Source organism: Sander lucioperca, chromosome 4, assembly GCF_008315115.2.
Source record: "Sander lucioperca isolate FBNREF2018 chromosome 4, SLUC_FBN_1.2, whole genome shotgun sequence".
NCBI lineage: Eukaryota > Metazoa > Chordata > Actinopteri > Perciformes > Percidae > Sander > Sander lucioperca.
In genome coordinates this window covers 8898313-8919562 of record NC_050176.1, presented here as the reverse complement: position 1 = coordinate 8919562, position 21250 = coordinate 8898313, and the positions used below count along the sequence as shown (strand labels likewise).

Sequence of the window (21250 nt, the reverse complement as noted above, 5' to 3'; positions counted from 1 at the left end):
ATTGGATTGGCAACCATCCACATCATCATGACTTAAATAAGGACTCAATGGACTCAAAGACTCATCGACAGAGACTAAAAAAAATGCTGGACTTACGGCTGCAAAAAAACTACATTGGAAACCTCCACATTCGCTCTCTGATCAAGCTTGGGTTTTAACATATTTAGATATCGTTTACTTGGAGTTGTTGACAGCTAGAGTCCACGAAGCAAAACAGTCAGCAATAGAGGCTTGGCATTCACTTTTAACTACCCTCCGCGGGCTTCAGGTGTAATATGTAACCGAGATTTGGAGTTCTGGATCCAGGGGGTGGGTGGGTTATGTCTGGTGTTTTATTTATTTATTAGGGCCCGAGCGCCGACAGCGCTGAAGGCCCTATTGGAACTGAAGGAATTATTTTTCCCGGCAAATGAATTGCCTTTTTGAGGGGCTTAACATATTCAAAAACTCACCAAATTTGGCGGTCGCATCAAGTCTGGTGAACATTTACGTATTTTAAGGCTTTCGGGAATAGGCGCACAAAACATATGTATCATGTCAAGCCGCACAGAAAACGTCATTGTAGCCATACCCTAAACCCAACCGGAAGTCCGCCATTTTTAATTGAAAGTTCAAAATTAGTGCGATTTTGGCCATTTCCACGTCGTACTTTAACAAACTCCTCCTAGAGATTTCATCCGATCAACTTCAAATTCGGTCTGTACCATCTTAAGATGTTAAAGATGAAAAGTTGTTAAAAGAAATAGGGGCGTCATCATAGGGCGTGGCCATGGCGGGGCGGCCATTTTGTGCGTTTCGCCATCAAAACAGGAAGTGGGTGTAACTTCAGTGTACATTGTCCAATTGTCTCGAAACTTTTCAGGATTCCTAAGAGTCCAACCCTGAGGACAAAGAAAGGCCGATATTTACTTAAAGTCATAGCGCCCCCTAGTGGCAACAGGAAGTAGGCCTAAAAGTCAAGGTGCTATACTTTAACGAACTCCTCCTAGAGATTTCATCTGATGGACTTCAAATTTGGTCTGTACCATCTCAACACCTTAAAGATGAAAAGTTATTAAAAGAAAAACTTTTCGTCAAATGGTGTGGGCGTGGCGTGGCGGCCACAAAGAAATTGTTGTAACTTGAGTGTACGTTGTCGTATCTGCCCGAAATTTCTCACAATTGACAAGGGTCCAGGTCTGAGGACATCTACAGGCCAATATTTACTTTTGGTCATAGCGCCCCCCCGCTGGCAACAGGAAATGCGCCTTATATGACAAACATCATCCGATTTACATGAAACTTATAATGTGTGGTCGACATGTGATACTGAGCCGCACCCTATACTTTAACCACGCCCACTTACTCAGGCCACGCCCCCTTTCATACCATTTTAACCATTTAAGGTAGAGTCTTGTGTGAGGTGTCATTGAACTCAGCAGAGACTTCCTTCTTCATTGGTGATGGTTTGGCCCGCCCCCTATGCTTAAGCCACGCCCCCTTTCATATCATTTGAACCGTTTAAGGTAGACCCTTGTGTGAGGTATCGTTGAACTCAGCAGAGACTTCCTTTTTCAGTGGTCATGATGTGCCCCGCCCCCTATGATTTAGTCACGCCCCCTTTCATAATTGGTGACCCATTTTAGGTTGTCTTGTGTGGGGTGTCATTGAACCCAGCAGAGACTTCCTTCTTCATTGGTGATGGTTTGGCCCGGCCCCTATGCTTAAGCCACGCCCACTTTCATAACTGGTGACCCATTTAAGGTAGAGTCTTGTGTGAGGTATCATTGAACTCAGCAGAGAGTTTGTTTTTGATTGGTGATGGTTTGGCCCGCCCCCTATATGTAAGCCACGCCCCTTTCATAACTGGTGACCCGTTTAAGGTTGAGTCTTATGTGAGGTATCAATGAACTCAGCAGAGACTTCCTTTTTTATTGTGATGGTTTGGCTGACCCCCTATGCTTAAGCCACACCCCCTTTCATAACATTTTAACCATTTAAGGTAGACCTTTGTGGGAGGTATCATTGAACTCAGCAGATAGTTCCTTATTCATTGGTGATGGTTTGGCCCGCCCCTATGCTTAAACTACGCCCCCTTTCATAACTGGTGACTGATTTAAGGTAGAGTCTTATGTGAGGTATCAATGAACTCAGCAGAGACTTTCTTAAATGAGTCTTGTGTGAGGTGTCATTGAACTCAGCAGAGAGTTCCTTCTTCATGTGTGACGGTTTGGCCCGCCCCCTATGCTTAAGCCATGCACCCTTTCATAACATTTGAACCGTTTAAGGTAGACCCTTGTGTGAGGTATCATTGAACTCAGCAGAGACTTCCTTTTTCCTCTGGCCAAGCTTGCTGACTACCCGTTGGCTCCAGAACATGAATGGCATAAAATAATCTAATGATATGACAAATTTTATTGGACCGTTTGATAATTTTTGTATCGTTTGTATTATTGTTATAATACAAAGATTAATTTCGGGATGTTTGTGATTGATGATTGTGCATGTGCCAGGGTGCGTCACATGATCCTGCAATATCAAGTGTAACCACCATGCCAAAATTGCCAATTGGGCTGTGATTAAAGGCCATTCTTCACATGAATCCTGTTTAAACCATTTCATCTTCCACTTGACATCACTGTCTGCTGCACCTCCAGCCTTCCATTTTTCTTCTATTTTTTCATATCGTGTTCTCAGAGTTTTGAGTGAGGTTTTTCCTTTTCTTCATAGACTTATTGCTGGTCTAAGAACCATGGCTGTTGTAGATCTGTAAAATCCATTGAGTTGTGTGTGATATTGGGCCATACAAATAAATTTAACTTCCTTGACTAGTTATTATACAGATAAGACAAAGAGTAAATGTTAATTAATGTGCTCATACATTTTTTTAAAGTATACTTTAATTTTATAAAATAAAAAATAAAATAAAGTTTTTTTTTTTCAGTGGATCATGTCAAAAAGTAATCACAGACATCATAAATTATAATGAGCAAACTTCATGCCTTAAAAAAAAATCAAAGAGATGTTCAATTTCCAGTCACTCTTTTTTATTTCAGAGTAATTTATCGGCACAATTATACATTACAAACCACTCATGGAAGTAATTAAAGACACTTTGTATTTACAGGCTCGGTAGTACAATATATATTATTGATAGGCCCTATATGTTATTATATCATTAAAAATAAGTCTTCAACTGAAACTGAAAATGTTCCAAACAGACCATAGAATGTTGAGGGTTTTGTGCAAGAAGTTTTATAAAAAAAAAACACTATTATGAATAAAATGACTTTAAAAAAAATGCAACATAAAACTCTCTGCACCAATCTCCCAATTATGACTTAAACTAAAAAGACAAACACATTTCACCAGTATTCTGACTTGAACTAAAAGAAATGGTGTCAGAGGGCCCAAATTCTCTTCTGTATTTACAAATTTATAATTTTAAATTATGTTATGTTATTCATCTGGTTGCCTTAATATCATCCACAGTTTATTTTTGTTGGTTATGTGTTATGCAATGTAATAAGGATAAAACGTTTTTATTCCCTTCTCCTGTAATGTGTGTTTAAAGGGTTTGTTCACAGGTTTACAGTGAGTGATGTTTGCTTGCTATCAGATAAGCTGCATTTGCCCAGACATTGCAAAAATAATTGGATATATTACAAAACACCATGAAAGTCTGTTGTTTTTCATGTGTCATAGCAGATGAAAAGGGTTAAACTCCGACTGCTGCTGGCTTAATCCAGTCTTAGCCCAGTGACAGATGTCATGCTAATGGATGCCTGTGGTTACTGGATCGACAGCATGGCACTGATATATCAACAGGGAGTGAGGAACCAAGGCCCCTGCTGGGAGGAATCTTAGCCACTTTAAATTTTCAAAACGAACTTGGGAAGTGAGAGAGTGTCTGTGGAGACGGAATCTCTCAGGAGGAAATATTAAACTAAGACATACTGCTGATGAAATGATTTCATCATAAAAAACTACAGACCATTATGGGATCACACCAGCCTGACACCATTACAGGGACACGTAAAGTGTGTTTGTATTTGTGTGTGTGTGTGTGTGTGTGCCTACTTCCGGCACCCTTGCTTGGACCATACCCATATTTAAACTTGGCCTTCATTTTGATCTCAAACACACACTCGTAATGTTTGCTGACAGACAGACATATAAACACCTGGCAAAGTATTCAAAACCAACTCTGTGGTAGTCTCATTTCAGTAGGTGTCTGAAAGAGCAAATTTTGCCATTATGACAAAATTCACAAAGTGAAAACAATACAAGCATCGCTGATGCGGCTGGTAATAAATGAGATCACTCTTCAAGCATCAACATGGTGTAGATTATGGTGTTGCTCTCACCACTGGTGAAAATGTTAACATTATTGTCAGACATTATACTAGACATCATCTGTGGTTTTAGAAGAAAAATATGTTTTTTTTTTGCAAAGATGAACAAACTGTCAGCCCATGGCAATGTTTTCACAAATTGTATACAAATCGTTGTAACATTTACACCTCCAATTATATTTGTAATTATATTGTTCAACAATGAGCCTTCGTCATTCTTTTCAAGTGTTACAAACGGAGATGTATGATCTATAACAACATCTAAAAATATCTTTGAGTAGCATTTAATTACTAAAGTTATAGCTGATGAATTGCTTTTATCACCATTTGTTGAGACCCCAAAGCGCTATTTTATCCGTCCTGCACAGTGAGGTACCGATGTTAACTCCAGCATGGAGAGGGTACACTGCCATTTTCATCTCAATGACCGGAGGATCATTTTCAATGATGCACGACAGCAGAGAGTGGGGACACTGTTTTCTTGTGGATGAAAATACCAGTGGGGGTCCATGGCATTCACATTTATAGGGCTTAACAGCCTGGGTGATAGACAGAGGAGAGGGGTGAAGAAGAATCACTCTAATTCAGGGCTGGAATGGGGAACACGGTCAGCAGACCAGTTTGGCATAACAAAGATACATTACACACACACACACACACACACACACACACACACACACACACACACACACAGAATAAAAATAAGTAAATTCTAATTCAAGGCTTCCCCTTCCCCCCACATCAATGACTTCAATGACAACTGTAGCTGGGAGAGCAGAGGCTTTGCAGAGACTGCAGCGTCTCTTAAAATACACATTGTTACTGCTGTAACACTGATTCATTAACCAACATTAAACCAATTCCAACTGCTGCTAAAAAAAATATTCAACTGGGAAACAAACCATGAAGCTGACATGGAACCCAATCAAGTGTGTACTGTACCAAGAAATAATAATTTGAACTTTTACTAACCCTTCACACACAAACAATGCTCACTTTGCTCCAGTTCTTGTTTGGAGACAAGGATACAAGCTTTCTGAAGTCTGGATGAGCATTTGGGAGCCTGTTAGTTCAGTCAAGCATTAAGTTGGCTGATGCCGATTTCCTTTAACACCCTGTGGTTGCCCGACTGTTTGCCACACAGTTTCATAGCAGAGCATCGCAGGCCCATCAGCCCCACGTCATTAGTTAAAATGCTTCCCTTATAGAGAAAAACAAACGCAGTGGAGCAAATCTCAGTTCATATTTTGCAATAAACCACAAGCAAGTCTAAAAGTGAAGTTAACTGTAATTACTAAGTTGAGTCTTTCCAGTCACTATTTAGGATATCTGTTCTTTAATTGTAATGCGATAAAAATCACAGTATTTGACTGAATAAGTAAAGAGTAAAGTAGTCCTGACCGAGGGTTAGAGTTTGGTCTATTTTGTCTTGCCAGCATGGAAGGAGAGGGTCAGCCAGGGCACCTATTCAGTGGTGAGTTGTTAATGACCTTCGACCAGCTGAAAGAAGCTAAGGAGAAAATAAACATCAATAACTCAAACCATAATGATTCATTCCTTCTATATCCAAAATTATTGGCTCCTCTTTGATAACGCTTATAGTTAGGGTTGACTTAGTTTTGCCTTTGACCAGCCCTTAGTAATGGTTTAGGTTTAGACTGTCAGGGGACTTCCTATGACCCACTGAGCTCCTCTCTCCTCCTCTCTGTCTCTCTCTCTCTCCATCTGTATGCATTAATGTGGCATTAATGCATGTTACTAACTTAGCTTATTCCCCAGAGTCCTTGGGCTTTCTTGCAGTTTTCTTTGGATTGTGGTGGCTCCTGGATCGTGGCTGCGGCTGCTGCCGTGGTCCTGCTTAATGCCCATCGCTACTGTTATTATTATTATTATTAGTCATAGTTCTACAATCTTTAGTGTTACTATAATTGCCACTGTTCATCCTGTCATTCCATTATACCCACTGCTATAATTATTGAGTCATAGTTCTATATTTATTATAGTTAGGTATTATTGTGGTTGCAATGCATCTCCCTCCCTCTCCCCCAACCAGCAGAGGCAGATAGCCGCCCATCTAGAGCCATGTGCTGTTTGTGGTTTCTGCCTGTTTAAAGGAAGTTTTTCCTTGCCGTACTAAGTACAATTGCTCTTGGGGGAAATCTTAACATAACACAGTACAGTGGAACGACACATTTTCGTGACTTGAGACTTGCAATTATAAAACCCAAGTAATACAGAAAAAGTCCTTCACAGAGCTGATACAAGAACTCACAAACTCTTCCACGGTCCACATGAACATCCACCATGTCACTCCTGGGTGACCTCTCACACAACACTATAAACATTTATTTTAATATAAAAAATACCCAATTGGAAAGATAAAACTAAATAATCCAATCAAACACTTGCTCAATTTGTTTTTACAGAATACTCAACTTTAGACAGATTCACAGAAACCTTAAAGGACTAAATCAAGCCATATGACACAATGTGCTTGTTAGTTGTAAAATAGGTGTCATCTGTCCTGTTTCTTGTTGTCAAATATGGGGCAGCACAGAGAGGTACAGAAATACTGAAATAATAGACACAAATACACATATTTAAGATAAATTTGATCCATACGTCCCTGAGCAAATGGAGAGCAAATACACAGTCTGTACAAATAAGGTTTACATTACATGTTATTTAGCTGACGGTTTTATCCAAAGCGACTTACAATTGCTATGTAAATCAGAGGTTGCATGCCTCTGGAGCAACTATGGGTTAAGTATCTTGCTCAGGGACACATTGGTTGATGTATCACAGTGGGATTCAAACCCAGGTCTCCCACACCAAAGGCATGTGTCATATCCACTGCACCATCACCACCACTACACTTTACACTAATACATGACACTGGAATGTATTGACATTGCTGTGTGCCTTTGTTGATATATATATATCTACAGAAATACATATGTGTCATAGTGTGGGAGTGTGTCAGAGCCATAATACATTTCACATACTGTAACACACATATTTACTCACAAGCTTAAAAAAGAGGTTATTGAGATACAGTAGAAGTATTTGAATGGCAGTTGAGAAGGCTTAAGACTAGCAAAGGTGTACAGATTAAGTTAGCACCAGTTGTGTTAAAGTTACAAATACAATACAATAATGCTCAATCACATGAATCACTTCATTTTAGCATATCATTTTTGAGACAAATGTCTATTTGTCTCCTTTTAAAAGAAACATTTCCAAAACACTATACATCTATTTTAGCACAAAAACATAATTACCTGAAGTTCAATATTCAGAATTATTATATTGAGCATCAAGTCTATAAAAGCTTAATTCTTTTATCAGGCAATTGTCCTTAGAATACCAGAACATGTATGACATATTTCAGCCTTTCTTTAAGAAGTCACTCACAAATAGTGGGTATCACAATTTCAAATTAAACTCTTCAAATGTTGCAACAAAATGTCTGCATTCCCCTTATAGATACTGAGTCATATGATGAAAAGTTGTTTTGATATCACCTTTCCTCTTCCTCCAAATGAAACACAGATTGGCACTTTTCTGTCACAGAGGGACACAAAGGAAAAACTATTTTGAGCTCTGACCTTTCAACACCGCTGCTGTCTGAACAACCCCGGGGAAGAATTGTCCTTTCTCATCAACTGTACAATATCTATTGTGTTCCATTAAGCTTATTGTTTTACACAGTAATACACTTCTGACCTCATACCGGTGTGGTCCTCCTGTTCACTCCATCTTTCATATCTTTCTGGAAGCAGTTGTGGACTTGTAAAAACCCAGAGTCCCTCTCTGGACTGTAAGGCCCTGCAGTCACACTTCCACCCTTCAGAGGGTCCCTACTAAGGGCGTACAGGGATATATCCCCCATTGGCAAGCCCATCCCCAACCCTCCAGCGCCACTTCCTCCACCGATCTTCCTCCCCACTGGGGAGGGCTCGCGGGATGGGTCACTCGATCTCGAACTGGAGTGTGAGCGCCTTCGTCTGTAGCGGTAACTTGGGATGCGAGAGTAAGGTGAAGATGAGGAGGTGGTTTTGATGAAGTCACTTCGGGCTAGGAAGCGTGTCTCTTTGTTTTTCTCGATATATATGTTGACTGCGAGAACACCCACTGATTCAGCCACGATGAAGGAGAGAGCACCAAAGTAAAAGGACCAGCCATAGTTGTAGTGGTTCTTCTTGTCCTCGTCTTTCTTGTCACTGGGATCCCCGGCGTTACTGGAGATGTAGACGATGATTCCGATGATGTTGCTCAGGCCTGAAGTGAGGACAGGTAAGAGAAGGAGAGATGGAGAGAAAGCATGCATGGATGTAAAAGTTTAACCACATAAGTGGATGATAACACTATAGCACTGTGTTATCAGAGGCTGATTCTGTTTGGGCTCACACACTCTACACTTCCCTTCCTCTATATCTTCATCACATTCAAGACCTGAGAAAATTATCTTTACAAGTTAGGTCATTTTTTTATTGAGTGATAGACTCCTCTTCATAAAACAATAAGGTATTATCAAGAAAATGCAGATTTTCACCTTCTGACATTATTTTTGCATATTCACAAAGAATGATTTGTCACTGCCAATTATAGAGAAACAATGAATTGAAAGGAAAAGGAAGATGTGCTACAAGTGTGTAAGTTATCGGCTATTTCTTGTGTTATGTAAAAAAAAAAAAAATATATATATATATATATATATATATATATATATATATACCATAGGGAAAAAGCACATGAATTGTATTTTTCTGATAAAATATAGGAAACGTTGGGTAACCTTAAGAGAAAGAAACAACACTTAACACAGACACCAAAGGGAAACATTCTTTTTGTTGTGTCTGTCTTCTCCTTTTGTCTGCTTATGTCTTCTTCTTGTTCTTCTTTTTTTATTTTTGTTGTTGTTGTTTGTAATATCTGTAGTGTGCCGTCAGTCTCATCCTACCTGCAGCCACAAACAGGATGCCAGCACTGAGCAGAATGTTGTTCTTGTTGTTGTAGATGCGTCCAACCCCGACACACAGGCCACCCAACATCAGCAGAACGGTGCTGAGAATGGGGAATAGACTTGATGCGCGCACTATACCTGTTCATTCGAGACAGTGGAGGGTTATTGTCAATACAAATTAAGAAACACATCACTTTAAATATATAAGACAAAGGCTGAACAGCATGTGATTCATCTATAATGACAATTGTAAAGTAATGTTATAAGTATAATTATTTGTAGTAGCAGAAACATTGTTGTTCTAAAAGCAATATTGACATATTATCACCTTATAAAGTTGATATGGTCCAATGATGGATCTTCAATATGGATATTTGACACATCCATCAAATACTGACAATATTAGCATTAATTTGGAGTTGTGTTTCTGGCCACATAGAAAATCCAACACTCACTCTTTCTTTTAGCTCTGCTTTGGTCTCCACCAACTCTGAGGTAAATATCTGCATCTCTCAGTGCTAAATGCTCCATTATGTTCACTAACTATTCCCTTATTTTGCTGGTCTGCTGCTTAGTGCTGGGCAGGTAGTTTACATTGGTTTTATCAGAGCTTTTTGCTGTATCATATGCTGGAAAAGAGGTTGGTGTGAGCGTTATAGGCTGTAAAACCAGAACAATAAGCTTAAAGATGCTAAAATGCTCCAGAGAGCTGAGGGGCCAAATTATTTGTGGGTTTGTCACCATGAGAAACACCCTTTCTTTAAACATTCATTGTTAATACAAAAATATTGATTAGAGGAGCTTTAAATACGTATATCGTATTAAGGGTTCCCTGCTGAGTTTTCAACTTCTAGTAGTATGGAGCAGATTTTATATGAGTGGTCCCTGCTTTGTTTATTTTGAGGCGGTACACATTCGTGCCAATGATTTCTCACTATTCCACTGATCACAAGTGGCAGTACCAGACCAAAATATGCAAGACAAGGAAGAAGAAGACTGCTAGCAAACAACCATGGATGTAAACAATGCAGGATCTAAAATACTTTAAGAATTGGCTTTGCAAATATCTTGTTAGACCTCAGGGATACACACAATGCACTCAATGTAAACAGAACTTTTGTTGTTGTTTTTACAAGAAAACACCATAGGGCATCTATAATTAAAATGCACTGTCCCTCAGCATAATAATTATTTGTGTAGGAGAAGTACTCTTCCACAAAGATTATAAAATATAGAACTTAGTTAATATGGTTTTCTGCACCCTTAAACTCTGTGGAAGGAAATTGTGTCATTGTGTATTCTACTATATGTTCATGGTACCACTCACGTGCCAATTGATGGCATTTCTGACTAGCTTAAGCTTTACATAAATTAACAATTTATGGCACTCCTGGCTGACACATGAAGTAACTCTGCCATAAGTGTAGAAATAAAGGGAGTGGAAGAAGAGCAAGAACTGTGTCAGGTTCAATAGATGAATGCTTCCACAGATACTAAGGCCTGTTTAGCAGATGCTCCTGCCTTTCCATGACACTAACCAAGTGAGTCCATGAGGGTATTGAAATTCAATTCAGACAACAGCAAAGATGGGAACAGTTGCTGTGGGACAAAGGGGATCAAACTACAAGCCATATGTGTTTTGCAGAGTAAAGCTCGGGGTGACGTCTTCATCAAACTACCTTGGTCAAATGTGAGATGTGCTCTTACGTGGGTAAAGTCATATTTTAGACCTATAACTCATAAGCACACAACAGACTTATCATGTCTTCAACTCCAATTACTGTCATGACATCAGGCTTTTATGGTGGAGGGATAGAGATATCATGACACATTAAGTACTCTTCTGATAACTCCATCACCACTCGAAGAAAGAAAAGAAAACGGGGTTGCAATGACTTACGTAAGATGTACTCTGAGCTGTCTGTATCGTAGTCGTTATCCTCTGGAAAATGATTGATCCGAAAACAGCTTCCTTTGTTTATACCTGCAAAAGCCAAAAGCGAGCATGAATGTAACTGATGGCAGCCTGTGCAGGAACGAAATGACACCAGTTAAAGGAAAATACTGTGTCTTTATAATGGAGCAGGACATGCGATTCTCCAGTTAAGATAGAAGGTACGTATAAAAGGAACTACATATGTTGACCATCCACTGAATTGACATGCAGCTTTTATGATCATGAGACAAATAAGTTCAATAAAACTGGAGTTGACGTTTGGTAAAGAATATTACCAAAGTGTTGAACTGTCTAGTTTTCACCTCTAACCACGTCAGAAAGCATTTGAGGATAGGCTTCTGTGGATCTGAGGTTCTGAAGTTCTCAAGCCCTTAGGCTCCTTCTATTCAAAGACCCAGTCTTTCACCAAGAAAATCTTCCCTCCACTTACAAGAGAATAAAACATTGGAGCATTATGAATATTGAAAGGTTAGACCTTGAATTAAAAGTCTGATGTCTGATTTTGCTGCCACATCCTGTCATTTCTGCCTTTGCTACTGTGTTAGTTGCTCTGGAGCTATGCTAGACACCTGTAACGGATGTAATGGACTTAACACAGTTTGGATTCTCTCATACACTTAATAAACTGTTAAAATGTAACAGCAGTATGAGCTCGTTGTCATTCTGGTAACAGAAGAAAAGCCTGTGTTTGCGTATCCAGGTAAAAGGTAGCAGGAGATTTCTTTATATAGGCCTAATTGTAATTGTATTCTATTTTAGAAGTTATCTGTTTTAGTTATGGCTGATACTGGGGCAGGGCCATCACAGAAAAGAAGGGGAAATAAACAAAGAACAACTAAAAGCTAAATGGGAGAGTGACAGATGACGGGCAAATGCACGAGTCAATCTCGGTCGGGCTTTCAAAAGATGGAGACAATTATGGGATTGTAAATGATTCAAACCAACCCTAAATTGGCCCACAGGTATGTAATATTACATTACATGCCATTTAGCTGACGCTTTTATCTAAAGCAACTTACAATTAAGTGCTTTCAACTGTGAAGGTTCAAACTCCAGACAACAAGTAGTAAGTGCAAATACATTCGCTTTAAATAGGCAAAGCTACAAAGAGACAAATGAAAATGCAGGTTCAAGAAGGTTTTTTTTTTTTTTTTTTATCCGAGGTGTAGTTGGAAGAGATGTGTTTTTAGCCTTCGGCGGAAGATGTGTAGGCTTTTGGCCATCCTGATATCGATGGGGAGCTCGTTCCACCATTTGGGAGACAGGACAGTGAACAGTCGGGATTTCGTTGAGTGATTAGTTCTCCCTCGCTGTGAGGGGGCAGCAAGCAGTTTGGCTGATGCAGAACGAAGTGGGCGGGTTGGGGTATATGGTTTGACCATGTCCTGGATGTAAGCTGGGGCTGATCCGTTCGTGGCCCTGTATGTAAGTACTAGTGTCTTGAAGCGGATGCGGGCCGCAATTGGTAACCAGTGAAGAGAGCGGAGGAGCGGTGTAGTGTGAGAGAACTTGGGGAGGTTGAAGACAAGCCGAGCTGCTGCGTTCTGAATGAGCTGCAGGGGTCGGCTGGCACATGCAGGCAGGCCAATCAGGAGGGAGTTGCAGTAGTCTAGACGTGAGATGACTAGAGCCTAAATCAGAACCTGAGCCGCCTTCTGCGTTAGAAGGGGACGTATCCTTCTGATGTTATGCAGCATGTATCTACACGATCGGATGGTTGCAGCAATGTTAGCAGTGAAGGAGAGTTGGTCGTCAAGTGTTACACCCAGGTTTCTAGCAGTCTTGGAGGGGACTACCACAGAGTTGTCAATTGTTATAGTCAGGTCTTGGGTAGGAGAGCCCTTCCCTGGGAGGAAAAGGAGCTCAGTCTTGTCGAGGTTGAGTTTCAGATGGTGTGTAGACATCCAAGAAGAGATGTCAGTCAGACAGGCCGAGATACGTGCTGCTACTTGAGTTTCAGACTCAGGAAAGGAGAGAATTAGTTGGGTGTCATCTGCGTAGCAGTGATAAGAAAAGCCGTGCGACTGAATGACAGACCCGAGAGAGTTGGTGTACAGAGAAAAGAGGAGAGGACCCAGGACTGATCCCTGAGGAATGCCAGTTTTGAGTGGGCAAGGTTCTGAGCTAGATCCTCTCCAAGTTACCCGGTAGGTTCGGTCGGCCAGGTAAGTAATATGTCTATTTCATTCATAAAATAACTTTCCAATGTGAGACACAGTTGTATGTTAGTAGCCTACATGAAATTATGTCCCCCTTCCATTTAGTGCCCAGTTTTTATTTATTTTCAGTCTGCGTTTGTGTTTGTGCTACTATTTTCTTTTTGTCCCCCTGTACTTGTGTAAAACGTCCTTAGGTTTCATGTAAGGCGCTATATAAAAGACTTGCATTGCCTCCGCAGTCTGTCGGGGGCGACTTGCGCTGGAGGGCTTGGACCCCGTTCATAACTGCTTGTAATTCTAGTTATTATTACATTGGTTGCTAGAACAGACTCTTGCTTATGGTTGGCTCGTGACAGCTTGAAAAGATCTTTACGACAGCAGGTGTGGTAAAAACACTACCGTTTTTGTCCTAAGGGGCAGAATCAATACAACCCGAAAGTACCTCGTAGCTGCTTTAATATTGTTTATTTGTTTATTGCTCATTTTTCTGCTGCATTTTCAGGGTCAGAGACTGCTGGAAAAGTGAAAGAAAAGCAGAGATAATGTGATGAAACATCCTTAACTGCACAGACTCACAGATTCTATCTTTATCAACTCCACACTCTCAACCTCACTTTCTCAGTCTCTTTAAACTCTCATCATCAGTCTCTTTTTTACAACATTCTTACAGCTATCATGTCTCAATTACCCACTTCTCTCTCTCTCGTGTTTTCCTCTTCAACCCCCTCTCAGCTTCCTCTCAAGCACATTCTTTGGATCGATACAGAAGCACAATCACTGTGTAAAATAATCATTATACTGATTATACATGTAATGTACACTGTATATTATATGTACTGTCTACTGCATATACTGTGTGAGTGTATCTTGCATGCATTTCATATCTATAAGATGTTATCTCCTGATTGTGTCATCCAAAAGGTCAAGGAAAAAGCATTGACAGGTGTAGAGTAAAAGATAAAATTTTAAAAACAATATGTACTTTGTACAATCAAACAAGTGAAGATGTCAAAGTAAAATAATTGTATTAATAAATAATACACAGAAGGCCAGTGGGTTAATAATCAGAGGAATGACGGTGAGAAAGAAAGAGTGAGCTCAGTAGGGGAGGTTTCTCCCCAGAGCCAATCTGTCTGAGAGACCGGAGCCCATCTTTTATTACTCAGCATAGCTTCACCATGGCAACCTCCCCCCAGCAACACAGAATCACATCCTCCACTTCTCAGAGGACGCCTTTGACATCTTTCTAATGCATTCACCACACACACACACACACACACACACACACGCACACACACGCACACACACACACACACACACACACACACACACACACACACACACACACACACACAACGAGGGTCCACAGAAACACACACAATAACAAAGCCATGAAACCAGAAAGCAGCCTTTATGACACTGACAATCTCAAATAATCACAAAACTTAGTGATATGATGGCTCACAGCAAATCAGCAGGATTTGTCCATTTGAAGTTGGACCGAATATCTGTTTGAAACACGTCATATGTTTTGGTGCCACTCCAGCATGTTCAGTGATCATGGGTGACTGGCTTAAGTGAGAGTTCTTGTTGTATTTCAGCATGAATGGCTGCAGAAAAAAGACTTCACTTTGTTTCTTTTAAAAGCTCATTTGTCACCTTCAGTGAACCTCCTCCTTGTTCTACAGGACAGAACACTCATGCAGTCTGTTTGGAGACAAGCGTAATTCTGCTCATTTGAGCTAATATAACTGGTTACACTCCATCTTCTTCTTTGTTCCTAGAAAATATTATCTCTCAAGTGGACAGTAAAATAATTGGACAAATACTGTAACGCTATGACCCTTATTCAGTATTTTCTCTCAGAAAAACAAACAATCAACTACTAAGGGAAAATGTACACATGGTAGGCAGCAACTCAAAGAATTACTATTAATTTGTGACATTTGAAGAATGCATTTAGCCAAAGAGGAACTTAATGTTAGGGGGTGTATCCTAATAGAGGTGTGAATTTTCCCTGGCCTTACGATTTAATTTGATTACGATTATCCTGTCAACGATTCGATATGGGGCATCACGATGCGTCACGATGCATCACGCCCCATCACCTCAAATGTATTATATATTACTACACATGGTTTTCATCAACAAATTCAACCAGTCAGATATATATGAATTCCCATTTTTATTGCATCTGCTCTTAAAAAGACACTTCCTCAATGTAGCGGAGTCTAAACAAAGAAGACAACGGACAAAAGGCAAAAACAAAAAAGCAGCAAACTGAAAATCAACAAGCAACATCATTAGGCAATAATCGATTATTGTCTGTCACTGCATCGATGCAGAATCATCCACGTCCGCATCGCGATGCATCGATGCAATGATTAATTTCAACACCCCTATATCCTACTTGCCTATATGTTTGGAAGTCACTATGATATTTAAAGTATGAGTCTTAGATTGAATATCATTAACATTTTGATTTAGCCAAAGTCTTGGAAAGTCTTCTGGGCTCAGCTAGCATCAGTTGTTAATACAGGTGTGCCACCAGAAGCCAGTGTGAACAGTGTGGCAATAGTGCTGATGTGTGTGTGTGTGTGTGTGTGTGTGTGTGTGTGTGTGTGTGTGTGTGTGTGTGTGTGTGTGTGTGTGTGTGTGTGTGAGAGAGAGAGAGAGAGAGAGAAGAAGGGTTACTTTTAGTTCCAGCTCTCACACATCCAACAATATAAAGAGAAGATGGTGGAAAAGACAACAGATGTTTAAAACAGCAAACACTAGGGTTGGGTACCTTTCGCATCTGAACCAATACTGCTCCCAATACCGGTACCTGAAATTCGGTTCCCGGTACCCAACGGTACTTTTTTCGGTACTTTCCCTCTGTAATTCCAAAAAAAATATTTCAGTTGTAAAAATAATTCCAAACCTATTTACTTAGAACATTATGTTATTTATTTAGAATATTTTACACTGACAGAAATTAAACAAAAATAAAACCCCTCCCTCTCTCCTCCCAAACCCGTCCCTACAACCTATTAAATTGAATAATTATTAATTTCTTACTCACTTTAACTGTCAGTCAGTCCCCAGGGCACAGAAACCACCGTTGTGCCTGCTCGTCTCAGAGGAAGTGTAATGTCAACAGCACCGTGACTGCTTTCGGGTCGTCATTAATAACATATCACAGTGAATGGTGTCTGTGTGAAGTTCTGAAAAAGTGTAACCACACTTGAAACCGCTTTATCGGCATTGCCGTGACTCACTGTGACTTCAATAAAACTGCAGAGCCGACGTAGTTTGCGCCGTCCGCACCTCTGCGCGCGTGTGTGTGTGTGTTGGACCTCTGCTCTCTGTCAACATGCAGAGAGGACAGATAAGCTTGTGCTTACTCTCAGGTACCGAAATTTGGCACAGTTTGATTTTACTTGAACCAATACTCGGTAGTACCGACGTGATTCGGTCGGTACCGGTAAAAGTACAGGGTTCGGTACCCAACCCTAGCAAACGCTCCATCTCACTTCTGCTGATGATATTCTCAAGGGTTCAAAGTGAGAGAGAGAGAGAGAGAGAGAGAGAGAGAGAGAAAGAAAGAGAGAGAACATAAATCCATAAATAGCAATGCATTTACCTATATATAAATGTATAACTCTAGTAAGAGTAGTAACAGTGCAGAACAAAAGTGCAAGGAGTGTGACTTCTATGGCTGCATTGTCAGATCTCTAATACATGTCTGATAGATGCTGCCTTCAGGTTATATGGAAACATAGGAGATGCCATCATCCTTCTTCAAGAAGCACTCATGTATTTCATCTAAATGCTACATGGTTTGAGGATTAAACAAATTTCTAGGGCTGCAACTAACGATTATTTTCATTTTCGAATAATCTGTTGATTATTTTCTCAGTTAATCAATACGTTGATTGGTCTTTCAATTTTCAGAAAATAGTCAAAAATATCGATCAGTGTTTTTTTTTCAAAGCCCAAGATGATGTCCTCAAATGTCTTGTTTTATCCACAACTCTGAAATATTCAGCTCACTGTCACAGAGGAGTGAAGAAAAAAATATTCACATTTGAAAGCTCTAATCAAAGACTTTTTCATAAAAAAATATTCAAAATAGTTGGCCATTAATGTCATAGTTGAGAAATAATCGATAAATCAATTAATCTTTGCAGCTCTACACATTTTCAGACATCTCTAGCAAGTGTTTTCTCTGGTGAATGTATGTAAAATGTCATAACAACTATGATGATTTTAATTTTGGTTACTACATTCTGTGATATGCTTATTCTCAATGTTGTGATGTCACTGGGCCAAAATGCCATACACAACAAATTAGTTGAACTGCTGTTTGGCTGCAAAACATGAATGAGCAGTCATAAACATGCCAGTACCACCATGTAGACTAGTGAGGAAAAGCTAATCAACTAAATGCCTTCAGTCGTGGGTGTTTACAAAGAGAATACTTTACAAGTCAGCAAGTGACTATTTCTAGCTTAGAGTGTTCCACGATTGGCCCCCTGCATCTGAGGTTGTCTCCCAAATGTAGAGTTATTAAGTCTGCCTAGTTATTCTATATTATGCTGGGTTGGTAGTTAAAAGGAACAAAATCATTGAGGGTGGAGATTTCAGCACAAGCAGCAGTGGACAGGCCACTGGTGACTACTTTCACGGATCAGCTGATTGATTTCATTGATCTGGCTCCTCTCAAATGAAGCAGTTACGCGCAATTGTGTGCAAACGTGTCCAAACAACAACTAGCTGCTCGACCAGCGCAGGAAGGCCAGCCCCAAAACTCCTCAGACGTGTGTTTAGGGTCATGAATACGCAGCACAACAGCTGAGACAATGCTGACAGGATTTCATGAAGCAAGTCAGTTTCTTGGTAATACTTAAATGTAGCTCAAAATTACTTCATCAGCCTAAGCAATTTCATGGAAGTAGTTGCCAAGCAACCATATCGAGTTAATAAGAAAATTAGAACAAAACCATTACCTTAGTACTGGGCCAGCTACATTTCTGGCGTGTAACAAAATGTAAAACATAAAAAACACATTTCAGTGACAAACTAAATCATTTATGAGGGAAACTGACGCAAGCGCATACTCAACACGCCTTTGCGCGCAACAAGCTGCAGTTTTCCTCCAATATTTCCTATTTAATATCATGCCCACGTAACTTTTTAAATGCTAATCGACGCAGTTAACAACAGAAATGACTGATAATGATGATGCACCCCTTGGCAGATTTCCAGTTTTGGTTCGTCGTCACCTACATTGTAACCTCCCCATCACTGGACAAAAACGCAAAAGTAACATAAAAGTTTGTAGAATAACGCTCACTAACTTATTCGACTTTATTTTACCTTCAATACAGCAGATCCTCCACAGCCCGGAGTGCGTCAGGTCGCCTTTGACTTTTTTGGTTTGCATCTGGGAGTCGTCCGCGGAGGCATTAGTGGCGTTGCAGATGTACGCCCGGGAGTAAAGCCAGTAGTCGGTGCCGATGGCGATGGTCATGAGACTGAAGGCGACGAAGGCCCCCACAACGGCCAGCAAAGTCTGAACCCTTCGATCACACCATGCCATGGCGTCTCATAATGTGTGGTTCCTCCACAGCAGCTTACGCGCACGGCGAGGAGCACATGGTGCCCATGATAATGGTCAGAGGAAGCACTCGCGTCTCGCGGGTTTTCCTCTCATCAAGCCAAGTCTCGATCCTTAAACTGCTCGAGTTCAATCCAAGTTTCCGAGTTTGACACGATCGCAGTTTTCGTTGAATTCGTTTGAGTTGACTGGAAAAATCGTCAATCCCTGCTACAGGTGGAAATTAAAAAATGGAAACGCATCCTTAACAGGTAGTTTTAATGAACAGGTACACTTTTATGATACATTTAAAGGAAGTTCATAACATATTTCAATCGCACGCGGCTACGGCTTCTTTGCAGTTTACTATAAAATAATAAACTACGGTGTAACAAAGGATGCAGCATCGTTCATCCAGACCACACCTTCCACGGCTGTAGCCAAGCCAATGGGAAACGGCGGTGTGAACAGCTGCTGGAAGAGGAAAACATCAGACCTTCACTAACATATACAGTAGTCTACAGTGATTAGTTAGATAGCAGAGAATTAAGCGACTTTAAGTGAGGAGAAAACAAGCGTTCAGGGTTTGCAGTTTGTCTTTCACACACAATCAAAAAAATAACTCACTCAAGTACAAAAACACATAGCCTAGATCATGCGGATCAGAAACTGGGTTTTCAAATGTTTTCCAAAACATGTAGAAATCAAGCAACAAATAAAAACCACCACTGATAGAAGAGTGATGTGTGGCTGAACTGCTGTAGCAGCAACTTAAAAGATATTGAAAGCATCCCCACTGATGAAATATTTCTTAAAACATCCATCAAAACCACTTTGAAGTTGGAGCAGGCTGCTTGCAAGATCATCCAGCTCATAAAAGTAGAAAAGTAAGACATTAAATCTTCGCCACAACCAGAAACTTATGTTCCTAAATGAATGTTTAAAATCTACGTTACAGGGCTGGGCCTGTCACTTTAAGCCCTGGGATGTTGCAGTTGGGGGTCATTTTCTGTGGAGTGATCTTCTTTTTCACACTGACAAAGTGAGAGAGGTGACTAGAGAGGGCCTGCAGGGACTGGGAGCCTCATCCTTCTTAGTCACTTCCTCTTCCCTGCAAAGAGTGTGTCAGGGTCTGACTCTGTATGTGTGTGTATGGAGGGAGAGGCTGGAAATAGAATAGGATAGTGTGGATTAGGAGATAAAGTGAGGAAGAAAGGAGAGAGTTGGATGAAGGGATGGCCGGCAAGGAAAAATGAGAATGTAAAGAGGTAGGACAAAAAAGGAGGAGAAGGCAGAAGAGGATATGACAAAGAGCTCACTAGCTTCACATTTTACATATTAAGACTGGAAAGCAAGTGACAATAATGTATTTGTGCCGCATTTTAGGGCTTAGCTCTCAGTTTGTGGATTGAGTTGGAATGTGTGCACTGGACTTCAATCATCTTAACAAAGGAGTGAGAGTGGGAGAGTCACTGCAGGTGAGCAGACAGAGGCCAAGAGATGGGATGTTTTTAGATTTCATCAGCAAACAAAAGATTTATAGAATATTTTATACAACTGCTCAGAAAGCTTTTTTGAAACCACCTACTGTTGTTCTTTCTTTTCAGCTAAAGTCTAGGCTGGTTTATTCTTTCACTTCCAAATGCTGCCTTGCCTTTATACTGTAGGTTGGTGCAGGACTTACACATCTTTAAATCGTGAAACGCTTTAGTCATGTGAATTTTAGTGTGGCATACAATAGTTTTCTCTTTTCAAGAGCATGGAGACAGCTCCATATGGACAGTGACATATTCAGTTAAAATAGGGATGCAACGAACAATTAGGTTTATCTGGTTTATCTGATCTATCACATGAGATATACTGGATAATTTGTTTTGACTGCTACAGAGCACCCATCAGAGAGCTGAGAGAAATTAAGTAGATTATTTACTCATTTTAAGTAGAAATGAAGCTCAGCGCAAATTCTTTCAGGAAGACTTCTAAATTCTTCTTCAATCACCACTATTTCTTCCTAAAACTATTCACTTGTCACTGTTCACTTTTCAGTAAACCAACCAGAAGTGGCCATGAAATTCATGATCCAATCACAGTATGACATCCTGCTTTAAATGTCTTCTCTCCTTGCTATCAGCTGTCTTTTCAGGCAAACGTGCAACCCTCCTCCTCCCCTTCCACCTCTGGTCATCGTCAACCACGGCATCCTGAGTCCCTTTCCGGCAGACGGCTCCTTAGTTCGGTCTCCGGGTTCCTTCT

At 40.3% G+C, this 21250-nt stretch overlaps 1 protein-coding gene across 1 annotated transcript; it reads right to left on the bottom strand.

The window, feature by feature from the left end:
• Window positions 1-7216: 7216 nt before the first annotated feature.
• LOC116043022 (voltage-dependent calcium channel gamma-4 subunit) lies at window positions 7217-19348 on the bottom strand. Its single transcript, XM_036000765.1, has 4 exons — window positions 18778-19348; window positions 11201-11284; window positions 9298-9438; window positions 7217-8615 (listed from the first exon to the last, which is right to left on the bottom strand). Exons 1-4 carry the CDS (start codon window positions 18998-19000, stop codon window positions 8062-8064), a joined length of 1002 nt encoding a protein of 333 aa, XP_035856658.1. The 5' UTR covers window positions 19001-19348; the 3' UTR covers window positions 7217-8061.
• Window positions 19349-21250: the final 1902 nt, after the last annotated feature.